The 15,716-nt window shown below is 32.6% G+C and overlaps 4 protein-coding genes across 6 annotated transcripts; 2 read left to right on the top strand and 2 right to left on the bottom strand.

The window, feature by feature from the left end:
* The first annotated feature begins 3,878 nt into the window (after positions 1–3,878).
* On the top strand, positions 3,879–5,896 carry LOC128196300 (pectinesterase inhibitor 10-like). 2 transcript variants are annotated; one of them, XR_008248436.1, is made up of 3 exons: positions 3,879–5,119; positions 5,316–5,397; positions 5,543–5,896. XR_008248436.1 is itself a non-coding variant. In XM_052876655.1 (2 exons), the coding sequence occupies exon 1, from the start codon at positions 3,893–3,895 to the stop codon at positions 5,117–5,119; it is 1,227 nt and encodes a 408-aa protein (XP_052732615.1). In that variant the 5' UTR covers positions 3,879–3,892; the 3' UTR covers positions 5,543–5,896. The 2 variants fall into 2 exon arrangements, 1 of the variants encoding a protein (XP_052732615.1); XM_052876655.1 differs by lacking the exon at positions 5,316–5,397.
* A 482-nt stretch (positions 5,897–6,378) lies between these two features.
* LOC108323525 (uncharacterized) lies at positions 6,379–8,576 on the bottom strand. Its single transcript, XM_017556005.2, has 4 exons — positions 8,403–8,576; positions 8,228–8,327; positions 6,981–7,367; positions 6,379–6,708 (listed from the first exon to the last, which is right to left on the bottom strand). The coding sequence occupies exons 1-4, from the start codon at positions 8,507–8,509 to the stop codon at positions 6,580–6,582; spliced, it is 723 nt and encodes a 240-aa protein (XP_017411494.1). The 5' UTR covers positions 8,510–8,576; the 3' UTR covers positions 6,379–6,579.
* Positions 8,577–9,367: 791 nt separating this feature from the next.
* LOC108323526 (pentatricopeptide repeat-containing protein At1g11290, chloroplastic) lies at positions 9,368–13,575 on the bottom strand. Of its 2 annotated transcripts, XM_052875736.1 has the most exons (3): positions 12,820–13,575; positions 12,463–12,535; positions 9,369–11,872 (listed from the first exon to the last, which is right to left on the bottom strand). In XM_052875736.1, the coding sequence occupies exon 3, from the start codon at positions 11,778–11,780 to the stop codon at positions 9,663–9,665; it is 2,118 nt and encodes a 705-aa protein (XP_052731696.1). In that variant the 5' UTR covers positions 11,781–11,872; positions 12,463–12,535; positions 12,820–13,575; the 3' UTR covers positions 9,369–9,662. The 2 variants fall into 2 exon arrangements, with proteins under 2 accessions (XP_017411495.1, XP_052731696.1); XM_017556006.2 differs by lacking the exons at positions 12,463–12,535; positions 12,820–13,575 and having other exon boundaries at positions 9,368–11,912.
* A 504-nt stretch (positions 13,576–14,079) lies between these two features.
* Positions 14,080–15,716, top strand: LOC108323527 (membrane protein PM19L). Its single transcript, XM_017556007.2, has 4 exons — positions 14,080–14,299; positions 14,602–14,821; positions 15,097–15,142; positions 15,399–15,716. Exons 1-4 carry the CDS (start codon positions 14,173–14,175, stop codon positions 15,486–15,488), a joined length of 483 nt encoding a protein of 160 aa, XP_017411496.1. The 5' UTR covers positions 14,080–14,172; the 3' UTR covers positions 15,489–15,716.

Consider the following 15,716-nt stretch of genomic DNA (forward strand, 5'->3'; position numbering starts at 1 on the left):
ATAAATTATTACGTGAATTGAATTAGGATATTTGGGCCTACTTAAAAAAAAAAGAATTAAATATGTTTTTGATTCTTAGGTGAAAATTGGAAATAATTCTTTCTCAAAACTTTGACCAAATTTAGTTTTTCAACTTTTTAATGTATAGATTTAGTTCTTTTAACTAAATTTTGTTAAATTATTTGATGTTTAAAACACATTTCTTTTAACTTTAAAAATGATATTTGATACATTTTTTATTCAATGTTGACTAAGAAACACATTTAAAATACTAAATAAAATTAATAAAATTTAGTTAAATTATTAAATTCATGCAGTTTTAAAGATAGGACATTAAATTAATTCAAAATTTGATACTAATTCTAATTTTCACTTAAAATTAAGAAACTAAAAATATATTTAATCTTTAAAATAATGATGTTAGCAAACTTTAAAGATATGTAAATATTTTTTCCTATCCCTAATTATCATATATATTTTCGTGTAATATTTTTGGTAAAGAAAGTAAGTTAGTTTATATTGTATAAATTTTGTTTTCTTTTTTAAGATTTTCTCGTGGATAAAATTGAAATTGTGATTTATGTTATTACCATAATTACAAAGCTAATTCACATTCAAAATAGAAACTACACTTCAATATTAAATCCTCTTCTCTATACTTATATTTTTGGGATAAACTTAAATTAGGGTTTATTAATAATTTTGTTTGAATCTTTTATTAGTTTTAGATTTAATAATATTTAATTTAATATTAATAAAAATAAAATAAAAATAAATAATTTTGATTTTTCATTTATTTAAATATAATATTATTTTATTTTATTGATATAATATAAAAATAAATTAGATAGATTTTATTTTAAATTAGTTTATATTTTGTTTTTAATTTTTATTATTTATATTTGACTCAAGATCCTAATTGTCTAGAAAGTCCCCCTCTCAATCGTCATGCCACCCCACGTCATCGTCGTCTTCCCACCACAATGCGTCCACATTGCCACCCAGTTCGTACTCCTTATCGCAACTGGTGTCATATTTGACATCGCCACTGATAACGTTGTTGTCGTCGGCATCGGTGCATCGGTGTGGTCGCTCAATTCACCAATATTGGCGTCAATAGTCACTCTGACATCCGTGTCGATATCAAATTTGTCATCCATGTCTGTAACGACATCATCGTCCACGTCACGGGTGTCGTCCACATACACGTCGAGCGCAACCTACGCAATCACATCTCTATCAATATCCAACAATTAGGGCAAACACTAACAATTAGAGTCATGGTCTAAAGGATACAATAATATTATTCTTGACAGAGTCAACTTGAATGTAAGATCAATTGTAGAATAGGAATAGAAGGCTTCTACCTGCTAACTTTTGTGCCTTTATAAGTGTAAAGAACTTTTCTTCTCTGTTAACTCTCTATTTTGTTATCCATTCTCATCACTGTAAATTTGTTCAATGGAAAATTCTCTTATCATGTTTCAAAGTGTTCAGCAGATTTCCTCTAGAGACAATTTTGGGTGCAATGCCAAAATTAGTTTTATTCAATGGAGATTTATATATATTATAGATTTAAACTTTTTTTATAAAATAATAGAATAAGATAATTGTATATGTTATATATTACTATGTAAATTATACGAAGAACTACTAAACAATCCATTAAAATGTTATAATAATAATTAAGTAATAGCTTGTTAAAAATAAAATAAAATAAAGGAAGAAAGTGAGATAAGGTTGCACATGGGAAGCTGCAGACCTTATCCCATCTGAGAATCACTTTATAGAAAAATATGGAATGAAAAGTGAGAAGCTAATGTAATTGGAATATGTTTAAAGGAATTTATTGAAACTTGACTAAATTAATTATTACAATAACTCTTATAAATAGGTAAGTGAGGTGAATGAAAAAAAACAGACGTAAGAAGAGATAGATTAAATCAGTGCAATGAGAACAGAGAGATAATCTTTAAAATGTTTAAATTCAGATCGAGTGTATCTTCACAAGGAAACGAGACATTTATTATTTTATCTTTATACTTTATTATTTATTTATAATTATTTATATTAAGTAAGATGTCTTTAATCTCATTTTAATTTTTGTTTACTTCTAACTACATATTCGTTCTATTTTATCTATATTTATCTCCACTTGTCTTATTTATTTATTTATATTTATCTTGAATTATACATTAGTTTGATTTATTTAGTTATATTTATTTCACTAATCTTATGTATTTAATCATATTTATCTTCAGTTATGCATTGCTCTTATTTATTTATTTTTATTTATATATTATTTGTTTTGGTGTCAAATATTTATCATTTATAACAAATAAATATAATAATAATAATAAATATTATTATTATTATTATAAAATGATGAAAGTTATAATAAATAAAGATTTAATTATTGTAGTGGGATGTAACTTGAGAATTTAAATGAGGGAGTTTTATTCAAAATAAGATGTTTTTAAGTTATGATTGCGATAAATAAAAGAATCATACGGCACTTTCGTGTATTAGCTAAAATATTATGTTTATTTCGTGGAGATCATGTTCACTATGGTACCATGGTAGGTAAATTAAAAAACGAAAGAAAAATCACTTTAGATTTTGCTAACTTATTATGTGATGATTTTTTAAAGAAAAATCGAAATCATATTTATAAACTTATTGAATATATTTTTATTTTATCAAAACTCAAGTATAATGTAGTCATCTATCAAATTATCAATTAATTGGTAAGAGACGTCTCAACGATGTCTGATCAAATTTGGAAAAGTTAAACGAACATGTAGCAAAAACTTTCAAAATCTTATTCTACGTAATTTCGTTGAGCTAAAATGGTTAAGCGAATTTTTCTAATAAAGGTACTTTAAAAAAGGTTTAAAAGAGATTAAGTTGGTCTTTTACCTAATACCTCTAAACAAAAATTTCAGAATGGTATCTCCTTGAAAAAGGGAGAGATATGTAAAGTAGTTAAAACATTTAATAGTATATATTAGCATATAATTTTGAAAGTAATAACATGTTGAAGGTAGCCACTTTTCATATGTGATAATAGATAGATTAGGGTATTAGGCTAGTATGTGGACCTTGTAGTTCCATTATGTTAGAGTTTTAATTGGACCTACTTAAGCTCAAATTAAAATCTTATATAAGTTGACTAATTTAAAACATGAATTTGTCTAAATTATATTATTTTAAAAATACAAATATACAATATTATTGTAGTTTAAATTAACACATACAAATTAACTTTATATTTTTATTATTAGTTATAATAGAACAATTTAATATGAAAATGTAATAATTATTTTAGTTTATGCAACATGGATTAATTAATGAATTAAAAATCTAAAAAATATGTATATAATTAAATATATTTGTAATATATATATATATATATATATATATATATAACTTAAAAGTTAAAAGAAAAATAAATAAAAAATTGACAAATCACAAATTCAAGCCCATTTTACTACAAAAATATAAATATACAAAATAAAATTTTAAGTTGGTATTAAATAATTAATATTTCTCTAGTCTATAATTCTATTTTAAAGTTAATTAGATTTTGTTAAATGTATAAATAAAAACCATCTAAATAAAATTTAATAAATAAATTATTACGTGAATTGAATTACAGCATCAAAAAGAATAATTAAAATAATGATACTTGCTGACTTTAAAGATAAGTAAATATTTTTTCTGTCCCTAATTATCTATTTTTGTGTAATACTTTTTGCGAAAAAAGTAAGTTATACTCATACGGTATAACTTTTTTTTTTGTGTGATTTGTGTTATTAGCATAAATATAAAGCTGAATCACATTTAAAATAAAAAGTACATTCCAATATTGAATCCTCTTCTCTACACTTAAATGGCGCCAAAGAAACAAGGCAGTAGAAAAAAAGGCTCTGCGGCTTCCTCTAGAAAGTCCCCCTCCACATCGTCATGCCCCCCTACGTCATCTTCTGGCCCCCCTACGTCATCTTCTGGCCACCCTACGTCATCGCCAGGCCACCCAACGTCATCGTCAGGCCACCCAACGTCATCGTCAGGCCACCCAACGTCATCGTCGTCTACCCGCAATGCGTCCGCATCAACACCATCGCCACCCAATTCGTTTTCCGTATCGCAACCGGTGCCATTCTCAACATCACCACCGGTGACGTCGCTGCCGTCGGACAGTTCGCCATCGGCCAGTTCGTCGTCGGCGTCAACAGTCACTACGACTACCGTGTCCACCTCGACTTCGGCATCCGCAACGACATCATTGTCCGCGGCATCGGCGGCGTGGTCCACGTTGGCTTCGGCGGCAACGTCAGCGATGTCATCTCTATCAATATCCGACGACCTAACTCTTACCGACGAAATACCAATTAAGCTGAACGGCAAGAATTATCTTGAATGGAATGAGAAAGTTGAAGCTGTCTTGAAAGCGCGCAATCTGCTAGAGTTCGTGGAGAAGATCTTCGATCCTGAACCGTACGCAAGCGAGAGCGATCGCGCGCAGAACATCGAAAGCGAAAAGTTCCGGCGATGGTTTGTTCAAGATCAGATGTTGCGCACGTGGTTGTTATCGTCTATGCGCAAAGACCTTGCTTCTTTGATGACCGGATGCCAATACTCGTGGCAGGTTTGGGAAACGGTGAAAGAACTCTTCCATTCTCATTTGGCGGTGAGGGTTTGGCAACTTAGGTCAGAGCTGGGGACAATAAGGAAAGGAAATTTGTCTGTGTCTGAGTACGTTGGCAAGATCCAAAGCATTGTTGATTCTTTGGCTGAAACAGGTAATCCTGTGTCTGAAGAAGATCACGTTGAAGCGGTCTTGGCAGGATTGCCAAGGGAGTTTGACTCGGTCGTCAAAATGGCGCGAATGTTGGAGGGTCTCACTCCTATCGCAGTTAGTAATATTGAAACCTGGTGTTTAGTCTTAGAAGAGAAATATACAAGTGAATATCGCCATGTTGACGGTGGAGGAGGCCCTTCAACTCAAGATGACGAACCATCTTGCTCCCCTGAGTGTTCTACTGCTGAAAGAGGTCGTGGAAGTCGTAGACGAAAAGGCCATGGTCGCGGTGGCCGCCATCGAGGCAGGAACTAGGTTTTTCTTTTCTTTCTCGTTCTTCTTTTTTTTTTCTTTCAGAAAATTTAAGCCTAAGCCCTACAAATGTTTTAGTCCCAATGAATGAATCTCCACGTATTATCATAGGTTTCTTCCCTCGGATTAGCTTCTGCTTTATGTTTCATGGCGTTCCGTATAACGATTTGGTCATTTACGTTTTGTGGTCTCACTTTAGGTATTTTACACGCTATTCTTGAACTTTGTTCGATCAAGAACTCCATTATCAAGTTACTATTTCTTTGGTTCAGCTACTTTAGGTGTGTGTAATTTCTTTGCGGTAGTTAGTTCTACTTTAGTTATTAATTATTAGATCGTAAGTTTAAACTTCGCTAAATCAGTTTGTTAATAGTTGGTTCTATCTGTTCATCTGCATGACTGATAGTTATTGATGGAATCTTTCAGGTTAACAATCACTGGCTCGACGCAGAAGCTTGAATCCGGTCAAAAAGAATGTCATTCTGGTTGGAGGGATGATTATCTTGATATTAGTTACTGGGAATCTAAACATGAGATTGGAGAACTCGTCAAACAAAGGCATGCAAAACGTCATTTCTTGTGTTATCTTATGAATGTAGTTAGCAGTTGCACGCTATCATTACTAAGATAACCTTGTTTTGACAGTACATTACACAGTACTAGTATCATAACTGCCTCATGTGTAATATCATTTTCTCAACTACCTCTGTAAAATAGACAAAAACAGAATATAAGAACATCCCAATATTGCATTTTTAGAAGAGTACTTTTTTAGAAATTGGTGGGTCCTCTGTCATCTCTGCTTATAAGAACGTTAGTCAATTTTCTCCAAAAGTATAATTGAAACGTGTCCTTCAAGAATAATTACTTGATATATTGAGAATTGCAGTTAGTCATGTAACTAACTAATAACTGTCAAGGTAATAATTGTTATAATATTTTATACATAAATTTTGTTAATTCACATATTCATATTATTATAGTTAAAATCAAGAACTACTTGTTTGAAATGTTTAAAAAAACAGAGGATGTTAAAATAACATTTTTGAATCATTTATTCCGTATACCGAAATGTTTTATCGCTAACAAAATGTAGACATTTAGTTAGAAACTCCTCGACTTTAATGTGTTTCTATTACAGAAACAAAAATCTAAAAAATCGCTGCTCTCATCTTGACCTCTCTTCAAAAGAGGTAATAGGACCAAAGCGATAGTAAGTACACAATGTAACATAAACGGTGAACGAAAATAAAACCCACAAATACTCAAAGAACAGCAGCTACGTGTTATTATAACATCCATCACTTTACATAATACGAAGATACTTCAACAAGGTGCAAAGAGAATATGGGGGGAATTTATAATAACTTTTGAAGGAAATAGTTGATACATAAGATCAATGGTTCTGCGAATCAGATCCATGAAAATACATGTTCCAAATCAGTATGTTAATGATCCATGTTTCAACCATATAATGCACGCCATGGCTCTTTGTTTTCACCTGATTTCTTCTTAGGATTCAATACCACTCTCTCTTCTGAAAACTGCAGACCTGTAGCGCTAGCCAAAATTTCTCCTATAGCATGAATTATCTAGCAAAAACAAACATAAATTAGCTGTTGAAGAGGCGCCAGTTTATTGAATTGAATGATAAAAAATGAAGAATGCTACACAATTTCTTTTTTAGGTTATTGCAAGGAAGAAATAGAATAACTAAGCCAACAGTCCCCCTGTAACCCTGTTTACAGGACGGTAGCCACATGATATGCAATCCATTGAGACCAACCAGTCTCAAAATTAGTAGACAATTTTCTATAGAGATATAAAATAAGCATGCTTTAAAAGTGATGAAGAAAATGAATACCTCATGATGTTTGGAGGATTTAGTGTCCAAATATTGACTAGTTTGTCCAATTAGAAGAAAGGTTGGCAACTGCATTACACGAACAAAGTGAAGAAAAGATGCAAAATTTTCATGTTGAATCCATAACGAAGATGGTAGCTCCTGTGTTTTGTTGAGTAATGCCTGCATTATGTCTGTATTTTGACCGATCCGTATACCAAATATTAGAGGTTTGCTTTCATCTGATCCTAGGTATTTAACTTGCCCTTTAACCTTGGAAGATTCCACCAAAAATGGTACCAAAAGTGTTGGCAGGGATGATTTATCAGCAGTAATTTTATTGAGGACCTCATTTAGAGCACAAGCTAGTACTGGTGGCTCATAATGCTCCATAGCCACAATTGAGACCTGAATACGAAAAGTCTAGCAAAATCAGATGTATTTCTAAAGCATGCCAATAACAAATCATCTCAGAAGATAAATTTGTATGGTTTAAGTTTACCATTATTGTAATCTAATTGCTCAGAGTATTAACTCCAACTTTACAGAATCAAGCAGCAGCTCGTAAAATTTTCAGAAAGCCAACCTCAGCAGAAAAATTTATCCAATATAAAGACAATACTAGAGTTCACAATTGTTTAAGTTGAAACATCACACGTAATCATAGAAACACCTTGAACAAAGATATGAAAAATCATATCCTAGCAAGGGAGTGTGAAATTAACTACAAGATACTAGACTGGAGAATAAATCAGTTATGATTGATAAATTCTGTTTTCAGAAAGGAAAAAACAAAGATGTTGATCGAGAGAATCCGCTCAATATGCTGTTTCTAAGCATTGGAATCCATTCATTAATTTCATTTAACATCGAAGTAAGAACAGTCTAGTCCACCCACCACAGAACTCATTTGCAACCTTCAACAACCAACCACCTCTATCCATACCAAAATTTCAGATCCAGCATTTGAAAATAAAAACCTACCATCTTTGTAAGAGGCTCAAGGATTGTCAGAATGACTTAAGACCTTTTTAGGTTGGCTCACCAGGACTCAGCAGTCAAACAAAAGTTGTATTCACTCTCTTCAATGCCACTCCACTCAACAAGAAAGCCAAATTTAACATATATCTGGCAACCACTCACTATCATTTCACAATTTCATCCAAAAGGGCATCTAATTTTTGTGCTTTACAAATCAATTACCATCATATTACAATATCTGATAAAACACGAGAAAAAAGAGTTAAAGAGCGGTTGAGGAGGGTGACCATATAAGCGCCGTGCTCATCAACGAAGTGCGAAACGCTGCCAGATGCTTTGACGTGCTTGATTCCATAAGGCTCCAGGGAGTGGTCGAATGGTTCCTCTCTACAACACAAAAATTCATGAATGAATAATGATTATGAGCTTGAGTTGAGTGAAGAAAAAGAGAAGAAGAATCACCGGCGGGTGAAGGAGGATGAGGTGTTGGGGTGGAGAGCTTGTAAGATAGCGGCGGCGAAACCCTCATCGTCTTTGAACAAGAACACCACTATCGGAGCAACCTTCATTTTCACTCTCTCTTCTCTTCTCTGCTCTCTCCAAAACACAAGGGCAGATCACCGATTTGCTAGCTTCCGTCAATTTAATCTTTTATGTAAATATTTTGTTCAGACAAAACTTTCTCGTAAATTTAAAATTTTAAATTAGGCTTTCTCATAAATTTAATATTTTAAATTAAGCTTAATTAAGTCTAAATTACTTTGATAAGATTAAGAATTTTCGATAGAGTTCCAAATGAATTTTTGTAATTTATTGAAATTTTAAAAATTTAAAATTTTTCAACCCGATTCTTTATATTAATTTATTTTGATTGGATGATGTGATTATTATCCGTCATGTTACTGAGTTTTTATCACATATAATTTTGTAATTTTACAATTCTCCAATTTTATAATTTTGTAATTTAAATAGTAAAGAAAAAATAAATAAGTTTGAATGAAAAAGAGTCATTCTTAAGGGTTTTACAACATTGGTGGCATATATTTGTATATTTTATCAACTAAACAAATCAAACTAATCATAATTTGAGTTGAACCTATTATTTAACATGTTCACTCATTTAAGGAAGTTCAATGAATTGATTATCGAATGAAACTTGAAATAAGTTTGAGTTGGTTCTATTTGTTGTCAACCCCCTGCTTATAACCTTCTAGAACTATGTTTCCACAAAGAAAATGACCTAACAAAGTATCAATAATACTGAACACACCAATTTATATAAAAACCACTTCAAAACCTAAAAGTGAACAATCCTAAAGAAGAAAGTTTTGAGAGTGATTTCGATCGAGAACAAAATAAAACAAAAGACAAATCTGCGGAATGAATCAAAACAGCAAAGGCTAGATAATTTTGTAAAATTGCACATTCCAACAAGTTAATAAAAATGCCTCTAATACGTAAAAACCCGCCTTTGCCTTTATAGTTACAATAAATAAATGACAGAATGTGCATAACTATCTTCTCTTTTCATTTATGATACTATAAATACCACTTAAAAAAATTATCCAAAGCCATAAAACAGCCTAACAAATGAAAAGGAATGACCAATACACATTTATGACCCTTTTTTCAGGTGGAGCAGATCTCTGATGAGTAAAATTTTGTAATTTATAATCTTCAACTCCAAGGTAAAAGTGGAGCTTACATGACATCTAGATTATCTTAACTTATCGTGTTATGTCTTAGGTTATGTTGATTCATGTGCAATTCACACCCCTTAATGACAGAAGGGTCAAAAAGTTTAAGATCATTCTCCATATCCCCTGCTTCCAACTCTAGTACATTTAAGATTGAGTATATATCCTCCCATCTTTGATGAGATTTATCTGCAACACGAAACTCGTGCACTTGTCCATTTAATTCAAGCCAGCTACAACCTGGTGTTTTCTTTAGTCCTCTATCTCTAAGAATACTCCTCATTTTAGCAACTTTGTCCCACTTTCCTGCTGCAGCATATATATTGGAGAGCAATACATAGTTTCCAGCATTTTTAGGTTCCATATTTATAAGCTTCTGAGCAGCAAGTTCTGCTAAACGGGTCTCTGAGTGCATCTTACAGGCACTCAACAAGGGGCCATAAACCCTTGCATCTGACTCCAGTGGAATAGCTTTTATTATTTCATTGGCTTCATGGATTTGGCCAGCACGTCCGAGTAGATCAACCATACAAGTATGGTGTTCCTGACAAGGTTGGCAACCATATATTTCCACCATTTCCTTGAAAATCTCTTTGCCTTTGCTAACAAGGCCTGAATTAACACAAGCTGTGAGCAGCCCAAGAAATGTTACTTGGTCCGGTACAATGTTCGATAGTTTCATTTGGCTGTACAATTGAAAACATCTAAACCACTCTCCGTGTTTAGAATACGCACTGATCATTGAGTTCCACGCAATTATATCTCTATGGATACTTTTCTCTTCATCAAAAAGCTTTCTGGCCATTTCTATGCAACCACATTTTGCATAGCTACTAAGAAAGGATGTCTTAAGGGATTTGAGTGAATCAAGACTGATTTTCAAAGAGTAACCGTGTAAATAACTTACACAATGCAATGCCCCTATCTTTGCAAAGGCTGGCAAGATGTTAATGACTATAATGAAGTCAATTCTAGTACCACTCAACTTCATTTTCAAGAATAGAGACAGAGCCTCGAGAGGCTGATCATGCATTGTATATCCTTTTATCATTGCACCCCATGAAACCACAGTCTTGTTCATTATGAAGCCAAAAATCTTCTGTGCCAAATTTAAGTCATCACATGCAGAATACATGTCGATCAGAGAATTGTGAATGGAAACCTGATAATCTGAACCATTTCTTATCACATGAGCGTGCATTTGCTTTCCCCATCCATTATACTTTAACTGTGTGATAGAAGAAATGGCAGGAATTGCCGTGAACAAGTCAGGTCTAAAACCTGATCTAACCATACAATATACAAGTTCTAAGGATTCCTTGGGGAATCCATTCCGTGCATATGCTGAAATCATTATGTTCCAGACTACAAGGTCCTTGTCAGGCATTTTCTCAAACAGCATTCTTGCATCTTCTAGACTACCCAACTTTGCATACATTGACAACAGTGCAGTATTTACAGCTAGTTCTTCACAGAGGTTGCTCACAACAACAAAGGAGTGTAGGGCTTGTCCTGTCTTCAGAGAGTTCAACTTAACAGTGGACCTTAACAAGCCAATCACAGTACTTGAATTAGGTTGGATATTCTCCTTTCTCATCCTACACAAAAATTTAAAGCTTTCCTCCATTTTCCCATTTTCAGATGCCTCTGAAATCAAGTTATTCCAATAATTCAATTCCATTACATATTTTCCTTCAGCAGCTTCATCCACATTTAAAAAACCATTCATGTCATACAACTCTACCAAAGTTCTTCCCACCGAGTCAAATGCATCCAAACCCAGCCTTACTATCTGCCCATGAACTATCTTCCCTTGTTCATGAGACAAACAAAAGCAAGATCTCAAAACAAAAGAGCAACTTTCTTCATCTGGGTACATGGACTTCCCAACCATCGCTTTGTACAAAAAGAGGGTCTTGTCATATTCACCAGACTGATACAAGTTTCTTGAGATTGCTCTGTAGAGAACAGAATCTGGGTTTTGAATGGAGTAAAAAAGCTTCTGCATTAAGTCCAGGAGTCCAAATTTGGAGTAGCAGTCCATGAGTTTGGAGGAAAGAGATTGGTTTTGGTGGAGGCCATGGAGGAAGAACCTGGCATGGAGTTGTTGAAGGTGCTGGGGCTTGGTGCAGAGATCTAACATAGAAGATGAAGTGCTGAAAAACCTTGTACGGAAGATTCTGGGAATGCTGAAGAGATGTAACAAATGGTGGTGAATGGAGCATTTGGCTGAACCTAAAAACATAAGTTCGGCACGAAGTTCAGAGTAGCCAAATGAAAGGACTAGGATTAATTCATAAGAATACGCACAGAAATCACACAATTAGTATTTTTATACCATTATTATTTAAATAATAATTTATTATCACTAATTACTAAATTATTTATTTATTTATTAATAAGATCATAACTTAATTTAAATACAAGTAGGTTTGTGCATTCTTCATGCTTTCGATTTTGATATTTAAGTCTGTTGTATATTATAATAAGATAAATATAAAAAAAATATTTCAAATTCATAATTTAGTTCTGATTAAAACCATCCTTTTAGAATTTATTTAATATTAAATTTATACAAAATTAATTAAAACATTTCAAATCTAAAAAGTTAGCATTATACTTTTATCTATGTTTAGCTTTGGATAAAACATTTTTCAGAAATAAGAAAATATAATAACTTTCTTTTATAAAACAACTATATATATTATTAGGTGAAGTATAGTTGTAAATAAAATAAAAGACTTGAACGGCAAGATTACAACAGTAATAAAAACATCATTCAAATGCAAAATTGAAAAAAAAAAAGTTATAAAGCTTGAACTCACTTTTTGCCACTTTAGCTAAAACTTCTCTATAACCGCTGATATCTTACAAGCCTTAATTCTTTGTATTTCATCCCTGCATGTATTCAAAATAAACAAATTTATATGATGCATAATCAACAATATAGTCTACCTCATACAGAAGTTAGCCTCATCATCAACCTTATTTGACAGCTTCTACACTATTATGCTCGTGTATTACAATTCAGTAAATTAAATTTACAGCAGCAAGCCTCATCATATTAGTGAGAAATTGATGTCCACAATTATATGCCAAAAACAAGTAATGTAGGAGTTACCAACTAGCAACCAATGAAATATTTAAACCAAATATAGGTAATAAAATATGAAATCACATACCTCACTCTACCAAAGCTTCTTAACTTGTAATTGGACCAGCTTTCAGTCCCATATTAAACCTTCTTTTCCTGGCAGCAACGAATTGCTTTAGTATATAAGAAAAAAATAAAATAAGACTTAATATCTATTTTAGTTTTTATATTTGTTTAAGATGGTCCTCAAGTTTTTCTCAATTTTCAAAGTGGTTCATTCTTCTATTAAAATTGTTTAATTTGGTCCATAGCATTTAAATAGCTAAATGTCTATCTTAACTAATATCAATAAGCGATCATTTTATAAAATACTAAAATATGTGACAAAATAGCATTAAAAGACGTGACAATTTTTATTATTCATTTTTTTCATTTATTAAGATTTTTGTTCTTTTCTTGCTACATAAAGAGCCACCACAAGGTTAGAAAGGAGCAAACTGTGCTGCCATCAGCCACCACGACACCAACGAACCAAAACATCTACGGACCCAAAATCACATCATGACTTGCGTCTTCTCGGTCGCACACCACCAATGTAAATCCCAAAAAATCTCTAAAATGCAAGATCAACCGTACGTAAGAACGGATTAGTTATGTGAATTAGAGTTGAACAAACGGAGTAAAGAGAATATTGACCTCCATTCCACACTCGAAACACCTCTTAAAATTCATGAGTCAAAAGGAAAACTTTCGTCACTGACATGACTAACTAATTGCGAACACATATTATACACGAATGGTTTATCATTAAATGCATGTATTCAAGCTACACAGGTGACAGTGTGAAAAGAAAAGAAGAAAATTTGAGGCATGCAGAATATTTCATAGCAACCCCGAATCGTCACCTGAAGCAAAGAGAGAGGGAAAAGAAAGAAAGCAATAATGTTCCAAGACTGAAGGTGTTTGACAGTGACACTAGAAATAAGAACACGGGTTGAGGGTGAGGGTTAGGACCAGTATTCCTTTACCCTAGAAATGAGTCTAGGTATGTAAATCTACCATTTCCCGTTCTGAAAAGGCAAAGAATATGACTTACCTAAAGGCAAAGAATATGACTTGCCTAGGAAAAGGAACAACTAGCCCCTTCAACAAGGTACCAATACTAAAAATAAACTAAAATATGAAGCAAGTAAGAATCAGGATGAGGCATATTTGGTCTTGCCTTGAATTTGAAGCATGAGGCATTATCTTTACAACCTGCATAGCCCTTTTGAAGTAGCAGCCTTAGCAAGTAAAGAACCTAACCTTTCATCTGCTTCTCCCATATATAACACCTCCTTCACTTCCACATAACACATCCTTCTTCTCATTTTCAGCCTTTCACAACCTTTTAGCCTTTCTCTTTGTTCCTTCCAACCAGCTTTTTTCCTTGTCTACTTATATGGCTAACGATCAGATGAAGCCCATTGCCACCCTTCTTTTGGGGCTCAACTTCTGCATGTATGTCATAGTTTTAGGCATTGGTGGATGGGCCATGAACAGAGCCATTGATCATGGCTTTGTCATAGGTAAATAAATTATCCTATCTTTCCTTAGTACAAGCCCCTCTCATTTTTATACTCTTTGCATCGAATAAATAACTTCTATTTTAAGTAAACAGCATCGAATCATAAATTGCTATGTATGATTTTTTATAACATTTTCCTTATAACTCTTATCTGTCATGGTTTCTGACTAGTTGACAGTACAAACTTTTCACACTGATAATACATAATTTGTCTCATACAAATATTTAAAAACAGAATATGCACAGTAATAACTAGAATTTCTGTAGTGATGAGTGAATTAAAAAATTATTTTGTGAATGCAGGCCCAGGATTTGATCTACCTGCTCATTTTTCACCCATATACTTCCCAATGGGAAATGCTGCCACTGGATTCTTTGTAACGTTTGCTTTGATTGCTGGAGTTGCTGGCGTTGGATCATTAATTACAGGAGTCAATCATGTCCGTTCATGGACTTCCGAGAGCTTACCATCTGCAGCTTCAGTGGCTTCCATTGCATGGGCTCTCACTGTTCTTGCCATGGGGTAATCTCTTCCTCCAACTTCATACTCTAACCAAAAACGACACCATATCCCAAGAACATCATTCGGATTTTGCAGTTAATACATTTGTCTGTTTGTTTAATTTTTTATTAATAGACAAAGAATTTATTAATACTGGTAAATTTGAAGACTAATTTATGTCTATTATTCTCTCAGTGATGATATAGCCATCATCAAAGTAATTTTGCTTTGCATTGATAAAACAAGTTTTGTTGTATCATGTTACTTACTGATATCACTAACATATAATTATGCAGTTTCGCCTGCAAAGAGATCCAGCTTAACGTCAGAAATTCTCGCCTGGTAAGAATAAAAAATTCCATTACTTACTGTCATTTCGTTATGCTTTAGTTCAGATTTTAAATTTTATCATCTGCCAAAAAGTAACTAAGTAATTTTATAATTTTTTATATTATATATACTGATTAATCTCTTTAGTCAATTATTCTAATTGTGATAAATATTTCATAGTCTTACTCATATTTTTATATATAAATGGATTTTGAATGAAATATAATTAGAGAATAATAATGGAATGTGGAATGTGGAACTTTTGCAGAAAACAATGGAGGCTTTTATGATTATCCTTTCTGCTACACAGCTTTTTTACATAGCTGCTATCCATGGTGCTGCTTCAATCAGGAGATAAATTTGAAAGTATTGACGTGAAGTTGTGGTTTTCATTGTTTATTTATTATTTTTCTCCCCTCTGCTTTTCTTAATTACCTCTTATTTATTTATTTTTTTTCTTTTCAAACTGGTGTGATTATTAATTACATGAATGGATTTGTATTGAGAAAGAATAAGTTGTGTACAAAAGTAAAGAACATCTTCTATACCATTTTCTTTCTTCTTGAATATTTCTAGAAGTACGTTA

The sequence above is a fragment of the Vigna angularis genome, chromosome 4 (genome assembly GCF_016808095.1).
Source record: "Vigna angularis cultivar LongXiaoDou No.4 chromosome 4, ASM1680809v1, whole genome shotgun sequence".
In the NCBI taxonomy this organism is placed as follows: Eukaryota; Viridiplantae; Streptophyta; class Magnoliopsida; order Fabales; family Fabaceae; genus Vigna; species Vigna angularis.

Excerpts from the sequence above, each read along its gene's own strand:
- LOC128196300 (XM_052876655.1), top strand. The coding sequence starts at position 3,893 with ATGGCGCCAAAGAAACAAGGCAGTAGAAAAAAAGGCTCTGCGGCTTCC.
- LOC108323525 (XM_017556005.2), bottom strand. The coding sequence starts at position 8,509 with ATGAAGGTTGCTCCGATAGTGGTGTTCTTGTTCAAAGACGATGAGGGT. Across the intron at positions 8,328-8,402 it reads TCATCCTCCTTCACCCGCCG|AGAGGAACCATTCGACCACT; the intron begins GTGATTCTTCTT and ends TTTGTGTTGTAG. Across the intron at positions 7,368-8,227 it reads ATGAGCACGGCGCTTATATG|GTCTCAATTGTGGCTATGGA; the intron begins GTCACCCTCCTC and ends TTTCGTATTCAG.
- LOC108323526 (XM_017556006.2), bottom strand. The coding sequence starts at position 11,882 with ATGTTTTTAGGTTCAGCCAAATGCTCCATTCACCACCATTTGTTACAT.
- LOC108323527 (XM_017556007.2), top strand. The coding sequence starts at position 14,173 with ATGGCTAACGATCAGATGAAGCCCATTGCCACCCTTCTTTTGGGGCTC. Across the intron at positions 14,300-14,601 it reads TGATCATGGCTTTGTCATAG|GCCCAGGATTTGATCTACCT; the intron begins GTAAATAAATTA and ends TTGTGAATGCAG. Across the intron at positions 14,822-15,096 it reads CTCACTGTTCTTGCCATGGG|TTTCGCCTGCAAAGAGATCC; the intron begins GTAATCTCTTCC and ends ATAATTATGCAG.